The sequence below is a fragment of the Pan troglodytes genome, chromosome 16 (assembly GCF_028858775.2).
Source record: "Pan troglodytes isolate AG18354 chromosome 16, NHGRI_mPanTro3-v2.0_pri, whole genome shotgun sequence".
NCBI classification, from domain to species: domain Eukaryota; kingdom Metazoa; phylum Chordata; class Mammalia; order Primates; family Hominidae; genus Pan; species Pan troglodytes.
Window position 1 is genome coordinate 75,597,804 of NC_072414.2, and position 9,197 is coordinate 75,607,000.

At 40.9% G+C, this 9,197-nt stretch overlaps 1 protein-coding gene across 1 annotated transcript in view; it reads left to right on the forward strand.

The window, feature by feature from the left end:
* The window catches only part of BTBD1 (BTB domain containing 1), a 53,869-nt gene extending 48,416 nt beyond the window's left edge, over window positions 1–5,453 (forward strand). The window contains exons 6-8 of the mRNA XM_001160707.8: window positions 1,127–1,214; window positions 3,027–3,173; window positions 3,647–5,453. Of these exons, the coding sequence (XP_001160707.1) occupies window positions 1,127–1,214; window positions 3,027–3,173; window positions 3,647–3,805 (394 nt within the window). The 3' untranslated portion in view covers window positions 3,806–5,453. The remainder of the gene's footprint in view (window positions 1–1,126; window positions 1,215–3,026; window positions 3,174–3,646) is intronic.
* Window positions 5,454–9,197: the final 3,744 nt, after the last annotated feature.

Consider the following 9,197-nt stretch of genomic DNA (forward strand, 5'->3'; position numbering starts at 1 on the left):
TTGAAGGTGTTGCTGAAAATGTTGAGAGTTACTCAATGTAATTTTGCAATGTAAGACATTATAATTATGTCAGATTTTACAGGCTTTTAGTTCCATATGTATGTATGTATTATTATTATTATTATTATTATTATTATTATTATTATTTGAGAAGGAGTCTCGCTCTGTCACCCAGGATGGAGTGCCGGGTCACCTGCAACTTCCATCTCCCAGGTTCAAACGATTCTCCTGCCTCAGTCTCTCTAGTAGCTGGGATTACAGGTGCCTGCTATCATGCCCAGCTAATTGTTATATTTTTAGTAAAGACAGGGATTTGCCATGTTGGCCAGGCTGGTCTGAAACTCCTGACCTCAGGTAATCCACCTGGCTCAGCCTCCCAAAGTGCTGGGATTGCAGTGTGAGCCACCACACCCAGCCTCAGTTCCATATGTATTTAATGTCAGTTTTTATTCATTTACAAAATGGAGTAAGATGGGTCAATATTTCTTAACTATTATGACCAAACTGGACTTGTTAATTATTCTAGTTAGGAAACTGCATTCGAATCCTGTCCCATCCCTCTGCTACCAGTATTCTGTTAGAGTAGCCTACTTCCTTCACAGCTCTTGTTACAATTTGTAATTATTTATTTATTCCTTTCTTGTATTATCAGTGTCCTCCATTAGACTGTATGCACAATGCAGGTAGAAACTGTCTTGTTGACCATTACTTCCGCAGTGCCAAGCCTAGTACCTAAATATGATAAGCCCTTAGTAAGTATTTGTTGAATTGATAATTGTCGTAGTTTGAGATGCTGGGCTTCAGTCCTAATGGCTGAGATGTCTGCGTTCATGAAAAAGATGTACAAATATTTGGACTCGTATAGCACTAAAATTATCATTACAACAAAAGTGGGTATTTAGGTTAAATTCTTTTACAAAACCAATTCTTAGGTTCCTCTTAAGTTCAAATCTACTCTAGAAAGCTTTTTGGTAAGCAAACAGATGACATTTCCAAGGATATCTAATTTGTTTTCCTTTTTATAAGCAAAACTGGATGTTCTAGGTTACACTTAAAAAAATTATAACCCTTCAGAATATGAACACATGGGATTAATTATATTTTATTTTTGGCTTCTTTCTCTCAGATTCACAGTTAATAGAAGGATCTCTATAGTTGGATTTGGCTTGTATGGATCTATTCATGGCCCTACAGATTATCAAGTGAATATACAGGTACAGTTTCCTCCCCCACCATATATCATCTTGAAATAACACAAACAGGTAACTTTAAGATATTGTTTTGACAGAATCCAAATTTCAATATAATTGTCAAAGCAATCAGAAGGCCCCTTAGTAGCATTGTAAGCATAAAGAGTTCTGTTTTAGAGTTGATCTAAAAAGTCTGGTTGCAGAAAATTGGGGTCCTTCACAAAAGCAGTAGCATATAAGGAGCTCTTCTTTGTCCAGGAATCCCTTCTATTAGTACTTCCTGCTGTGCAGTCTTAAAACATCCTCCTGCCTTTTTCATGGCCCTTTCAACTCTAGGACTGAAACTAAATTTCTTGTAACTGGTGTGAGCATCCTGTGACTTCCAAGGGGCTGAGCAGACCCTGCTTTATTCTTGGTTACTTTTTTTTGAGACAGGGTCTCACTTGGTCGCCCAGGCTGAAGAGCAGTGGTGCGATCACAGCTCACTTCAGCCTTAATCACCCAGGCTCAAGCAATCCTCCCACCTCAGCCTCCCAAGTAGCTAGGACCACAGGTATGTGCCACCATGCCCAACTAATTTTTCTTTCTTTTTTTTTTATCTCGCTGTGTTGCCCAGGGAGGGTGGTCTTGAACTCCAGGGCTCAAGTGATCTTCCTGCCTTGGCCTCCCAAGGCATTGGGATTACAGGCATTAGGCCCCTGCTTCTTTTTTTTTTTTTTTTGAGATGGAGTCTTGCTCTGTTGCCCAGGCTGGAGTGCAGTGGCGCGATCTTGGCTCATTGCAAGCTCCGCCTCCCGGGTTCACACAATTCTCCTGCCTCGGCCTCCCAGCACTTTGGGAGGCCAAGGAAGGTGGATCACGAGGTCAGGAGTTTGAGACCAGCCTGGCCAACATGGTGAAACCCCGTCTCTACTAAAAATACAAAAAAATTAGCTGGGCATGGTGGTGCATGCCTGTAATCCCAGCTACTCGGGAGGCTGAGATAGGAGAATTGCTTGAACTGGGACCTGGGAGGCAGATGTTGCAGTGAGCCAAGGTCACGCCACTGCCTTCCAGCCAGGGCTACAGAGTGAGACTCCGTCTCGAAAAAAAAAAAAAAAAGACACCAGGCTCCTTGTGCACAAACTGTGGGAGGGCATCAGGATTATAGGTACATTAAAATTATGAAGTATAAATACTGTGAGTAAAATAATAGAAACAGTCTGGGCACAGTGGCTCAGATCTATAATCCCAGTACTTTGGGAGGCTGATGTGGGAGGATTGCTTGAGCCCAGGAATTCAAGACCAGCCTGGGCAACAGAACACGATCCCATCTCTACAAAAAAAATGAAAAATTAGGGCTGGGCGCAGTGGCTCACACCAGCACTTTGGGAGGCTGAGGTGGGCAGATCGCTTGAGACCAAGAGTTGGAGATCAGCCTGGCCAACATGATGAAACCCTGTCTCTACTAAAAATACAAAAAAATTAGCCAGGTGTGGTCGCGCACATCTGTAATCCCAGCTACTCAGGAGGCTGAGGCACGAAAATTGCTTCAGCTTGGGAAGTGGAGGTTTCAGTGAGCCGAGACCCCAACACTGCACCCCAGGCTAGGCAACAGAGTGAGAGAGTCTGTCTCAAAAACACACACACACACACACACACACACACACACACACACACACACACACACACCCCACCCCACCCCCACCCCCCACCCCCAAGGCTAGGCAACAGAGTGAGAGTCTGTCTCAAAACACACACACACACACACACACACTGCTAAGGGCTTTATATTATTTTCTATAGTTTGCTTTATTTGGTTTAACTTAAATGTAACTTGTGTCTTAAAAATTACAGATCATTGAATATGAGAAAAAGCAAACCCTGGGACAGAATGATACCGGCTTTAGTTGTGATGGGACAGCTAACACATTCAGGGTCATGTTCAAGGAACCCATAGAGATCCTGCCCAATGTGTGCTACACAGCATGCGCAACACTCAAAGTAAGAGTCATGCACTATGTTCCAGATGGTTTCCTCTTGAATGTTGCAGAATGTGTGTTTTAGAAGCTGAGAGTCACTGACAGCTGAGCCATTTATAAAGAGGGGGGAAAAGAAGCTGGGAGCTAAAATATTCCACTGCCTTCCGAAAAGAAGTACTTCTCCCCACAGCTCTGTTCTGAAAGAAATAGCTCTTCTTAAGAAGTAGCCCTTTGTTTCAGTAAGCAGTTGAATGTTTGGCAGAAAATAAAAGTTATTTTTGTAAAATCTTTTCACTATTCTCTAATAGCTGGGCTGTACATTCAGTATTTTTATTCATTAATTAGTTTTTTGGTAAAAACATTTTTCTCTAAATGACAGCATAAAATTTTATATAGGAATGATAGTGAAATATAATGGAACGTTAATTAAAACACCACATTAAACTGAGTGCTTATTAAATGAAAATTACTAAGGAACCTTTTGTTCTCATTTAGGGTCCAGATTCCCACTATGGCACAAAAGGATTGAAGAAAGTAGTGCATGAGACACCTGCTGCAAGCAAGACTGTTTTTTTCTTTTTTAGTTCCCCTGGCAATAATAATGGCACTTCAATAGAGGATGGACAAATTCCAGAAATCATATTTTATACATAATTTAGCATTATAATACATCTTGGCTAAATAATACCATACAATCTAGTGTCAAAAACATAAATGGCCACAAAAAAGTAGTTTGAGTGTTATGAATATTTAAAATTGTAAGATAAGAAACAGTTTCTTAGAGCAGATAGAAAAATGTTTATTTAAATCTTTGCATGATTTAAAAACAGATTTTCCATTTTCTTACAACTTTAAGAGAAAAGAACTGGGTTTAATGGTTTAAAAAAAAGCACAGCTTTTTCACCTTCATCTTGTATAATTTCATAGATTGGCTGACTTAGGGTCTTTCAGTAGTTTGGGAATTGAAAGATTCTTGTTATATATAGCTAGTTTGGGTTTGTTTTTGTTTTAACTATTTTGAAGGTTAGGTGAGATGGGCAAATCCAGGCTTAACTATTTTGAAGGTTGGATGAAAAGAGATGGGTCAGTATTCCTACAGAATTCTTATTAACTCAACTAAATTTCAGAAAATTAAGAAGCTGACTTTATATTTGGTGGTTTGAAGTATCTTGTTGTTAGCATTTGTAATAATGCTAAAAAAGGCCTAATAAAATGCCCAAGAAAATATTCAGTGCATTTATAGAGAAGGATATTTTGTAGTAGTATAGTAATGTGTTATGTAGTACAGTTTTAAAGCTATAAATGGAATTTTGTGTAAATTCACAAAAATGTGATATAAACAGGATCTAAGACTGGATTCCCTGTCACTAAACTGCACAACTATACCTGTCTCTCTGTGTGGGGGACACTGCTGATGATTCCCAAGATTGAGATGATGACGGTGATGACGACTGGGTGAACAGCCATCACTTCAACATTGTGATAATCCTTCACAGCAAGAAACCGAATAAAATACTAACATTTCTAACAACTGCTCTGACATTGTAAAGAGATCCAACAGAATCACTCCTGCTGAAAAATACGCTTTCTGCCACCTACACATTTCTATTTAGGAAGTAAAATTTGCTTCATGGTCATGACCCCATTAGTCACTGTTACAGCTGTGTTGGGGATAGGAAGTATATCTGGCAGATTGACATTTATACACTTTTTTATAAAGCAGATTTTAAAATATAGTAACATCCATTTTTTTCCCTTGGAAGTGATTCTCTTATAAAAAATGAAAGTGGAGTTTAAGGTATATCAAATCGTTGTGGAAGGTGATTAAAAATCAAAATTCTTTTAAATATCAACTTAATTTTTTCTAAATAATAAGATATAAAAAATTTTCATCTAAAGTAATATTTCACTTTATATTGTCAAGAAGGTAGGTATATTGGTGTCTGAGGTCTCTTGAAATTGCTAAAGGGAAATTTTTCTATGGTAATGCTCTTATGGATATAAACCTCAGTTAAATGGAATTATCTATGGGATGTGTGGTTCTGGTTAACTAAAAATTAACCAGTAAACACTCTGTAGTAACCATTACAGAAAATACTTCTGCCTTAAAAAATATGATATGCCAGAGATGAGTTAGTGTTTCTTGACATTGGAGACCTTTTAAATGCCTCATCTGTTGTACTGAACAATTGAAACTGCATGCAGCCATAAAAGGGACAAGAAACAGAACTGTTTACTAACTTTGGGACATCCCCTGGAATTTTTAAAAGTAAATAAATAAATAAATATATATAAAAAACTCTTTTATGTCATTTGCCTTTTTCTTCTAAAAGTGAATATAAACAGAATTTTGATTTGTTTTTTGTTTTTTGAGATGAAGTCTCGCTCTGTTGCCAAGGCTGGAGGGCAGTGGTGCAATCTCGGCTCACTGCATCCTCCACCTCCTAGATTCAAGCTATTATGCGGCCTCAGCCTCCAGAGTAGCTGGGATTACAGGTGCCCACCACCACGCCCAGCTAATTTTTGTATTTTTAGTAGAGATGGGGTTTCACTATGTTGGCCAGGCTGGTCTCGAACTCCTGACCTCAGCTGCCTTGGCCTCCCAGAGTGCTGGGATTACAGGCGTGAGCCACCACGCCTGGCTGTAAACACCATTTTGGAACAAAGGTTCTAGTTAATTGAGGTTTAACTTAATGGGAGTAATGCAATACAAAATACAAATACCTCATTGCTGATTTAAACCAGTTCATAGGAACTGCAGTGATAACTGCCGCAGCCTTTTGTTTCTTGATCACTTCTTGTGGCCTCAGGTTTTTCTCCTGTTCTAATCAGGAGGTGGAGGTTGAAGAATGTGGGAGAATCCAATAAATAATCTTATTTACTGTTAAGAGTGTGACTATCATCTTACAGCTGTTTATTAATAACTACCCAAGTGACTACTATGTACTAGGCTCTGCAATGAGTACTTTACTACATTCTTACTTGTTTCTCACAGCATCAGTATGAGGGAAGTACCCATTTCACAGGCAAAGAAATTAAAAGGTCAGCTAGGCTGGGCATGGTGGCTCACACCTGTAATCCCAGCACTTTGAGAGGCTGAGACAGAAGGATCACTTGAGGCCAGGAGTTCAAGACCAGCCTGGGCAACATAGACCCTGTCTCTGAAAAATAAGAAAATTAGCTGGGTTGTGGTGGCACGTGCCTATAGTTGTAGCTGCTTGGGAGGTTGAGGGGAGGATTGCTTGAGCCCAGGGGTCCAAGATTACAGTGAGTTATGATTGCACCACTGTACTCCAGCCTGGGCGATAAAGCAAGATCCTGTCGGGGCAGGAAAAAAAAAGTTTATTGTGGTGGGAGGTGGAATTTAAACCCATTTACAGAGTTGAGAAAATATTTTGCTGGGTCCAAAAATAACATGTCACTATTCTCAAACTTTGCATTGAGACCCAGAAAGATACTTGACTAATCTATATTTACTGTAAAATATACTATTTTAAGAAAGTGTGATATTCCAGTATCTACCCAACAAATCGAGATTACTTGCATTATCAGAGTGTTGATAGTAGTAACTAGTTTTTTTAAAAATTATTTTTAACCTGGGAATAAACTTGTAAGACATTAAAGAGAGCAAGGTCTTCAATGTGATATGTGCAATGTGTTTAAAACATTGTCCCACTTTTTAGTGCTTCTTCAAACCACTTTCTACTTCCTGTTCTAGTCATCCAGATTCGAGACCTGGAATTGTCCCCCAATTAGAAAAAACACATCCTTCACAAGAAGGATGGTACCATCGCAATCCCAGCCCCAACAACCAGCCCCAGAGCTACACTGTGTATTCACATACACCTAGTTTATATGCTTTTAAAAATCCCTTTTCCTGTTTCTCCATTGTGAGTTTTTAAGTGGAGCTCTATTTAAAACAAGATAAAATGAGGCCTGTAGTTGCGCAGCTACTGAGGAAGCTGAGGCAGGAGCATTGCTTGAATCCAAGAGCTTGAGACCAGCCTGAGCAACATGGCGAGATCCTGTCTCAATAAAATGTGAACCACCACAAACATTTACAAGGGGTTTCCTGCCATTTGAATCAGTCCCTGTGTTTTCCCTCACCATTAGGCAATATGTCTTCCCACTCTGCCTCTCTCTCCCTTCAAGAGGCAGGGATGTGGGCAGGAGCAACAAGTCAGGTGCACAGTTTGGTGGCACATGGGGCGGATGGCTTTTCTCCTCCCCACTGGTGCAATGAAGTCCTCATATCCCCTACTCCTGAGTCACGTGTGGGAAAGGCTGAATGGTTCACAGCAGAGCACCTCTTAGCTCTCCTCACCCATCTAGCCAGATGCCATCGTAACTCACCTTCACAGACGTCCCCTTTATTTCCATGACAACTGCCAAACCTCTAATTGAGGCTGACGTGACTTCACCCAAAGCAGATTCTACAAATGACTGCTATATAATGCTGGTTCAGCTTTTGTGCCTCAATTCTTAACTGATTTCAAAGAAGGGAAATATGGTTTTGGTTTAACACCTGCCTCACTTTCTTCTGCTCAAGCCTTTATACTGCATGGCCTCAGTGGCCATGTGGACAACCCAGCTACACCTAGGTTTCCAGTTTCTTCTTTACCTCCAGCAACCTTCACCATTCCTTATCATGGCCACACCATATACCCTATCATGATGTGGAATTGCTCTACATCTGAAATAGGAAATTCAGACATCCCACTCTCTGGCCACAACCTGTGGTGTTTCTTCCAGCTCTCACTCACATTCCAGTTACACCCGTTATTGAACCTAAGACTGCAGCCCCTTGTCCTCTCTGTTCTTTTCTTCTTTACTTCCTTCTTTACCCAGTTAGACTCTACTTTTGGTCTCCCTCAACCCCTCTCCACCTTTGGTCTTTAATAACTTTAACCATTTCATCAATAACCCTCAACCCACTTAAATATACCTGAATCAATCCAGTTGTCTGCCTTATCTTCAACTTCCTGACTGCTTTGGTAGTAGCACTGGGGCCAAAAAAAAAATTTAATTAAAAAAAAAACTTCTTAGCTGGTGAATCCAGGCATTTGAAGTAACGTAACTATAGGCCAGGCGCTAGCTCACGCCTGTAATCCTAGCACTTTGGGAGGCCGAAGTGGGTGGATTGCCTGAGCTCAGGAGTTCGAGACCAGCCTGGGCGAAATGGCGAAACGCCCGTCTCTACTAAAAATACAAAAAATGGGTGTGGTGGCGCGCGCCTGTAGTCCCAGCTACTCTGGAGGCTGAGGCAGGGAGAATTGCTTGAACCTAGGAGGCGGAGGTTGCAGTGAGCCGAGATCCCGCCACTGCACTCCAGCCTGGGCGACAGGCTCTTCCCATTCCCCTGTCTCAAAAATAAACAAAAATAAAATAATGTAACTATAGATTGGGATCATAGATGATTTCATGGTCTCCCTTAACTGTCTACAGCTGGGTGAGTTGCAATAGTCAGCCCTTTGCCATTCTCAAGAGTCCCAATATACCTTCAACACCTCCCCCGCCTTAGTTAATGAAAGAAATTCCACCTCCCATCACCAAACCTACAAACACAGCTACATGTCCACCTAAGCTTTCCCTTAGGAAGGAAGGAGTGTCTAAGGCCTCCTGTAGAGAACTCAATCTCTACTTGAGCTCAGATCCTACCTCTTCAGGAACCGTCCTCTGCTGTAACCTCTCTTCTCCTGGCTCTTTCCTACCAATCTTCAAATATGATAAAAATAAGTCTCTGAATGTCATGTGCCCCTCCAGATACCAATTGCTCCTTCACAGTGAAGTCACTGGATTATTCTCTACAATTATCTCCATTTCCTTCTCTCCACTAAAACTGCTGTAGCCCGGGTCACCAACACCACCCTGATTTCTAAATCTTGTGGCCACTTCTCAGTCGTTACATGTGACATGTTCTCTCCAGAGTGTTCATCACTGTTGATGTTCCCTCTTGAAGCGCCCTTCTTTAGCTGCCGTTACACCGTACTCCTACCTGGTCAGTGTCCTTTGGTGACTTCTCTACCTGCCCTTGCTGTTCTAACCT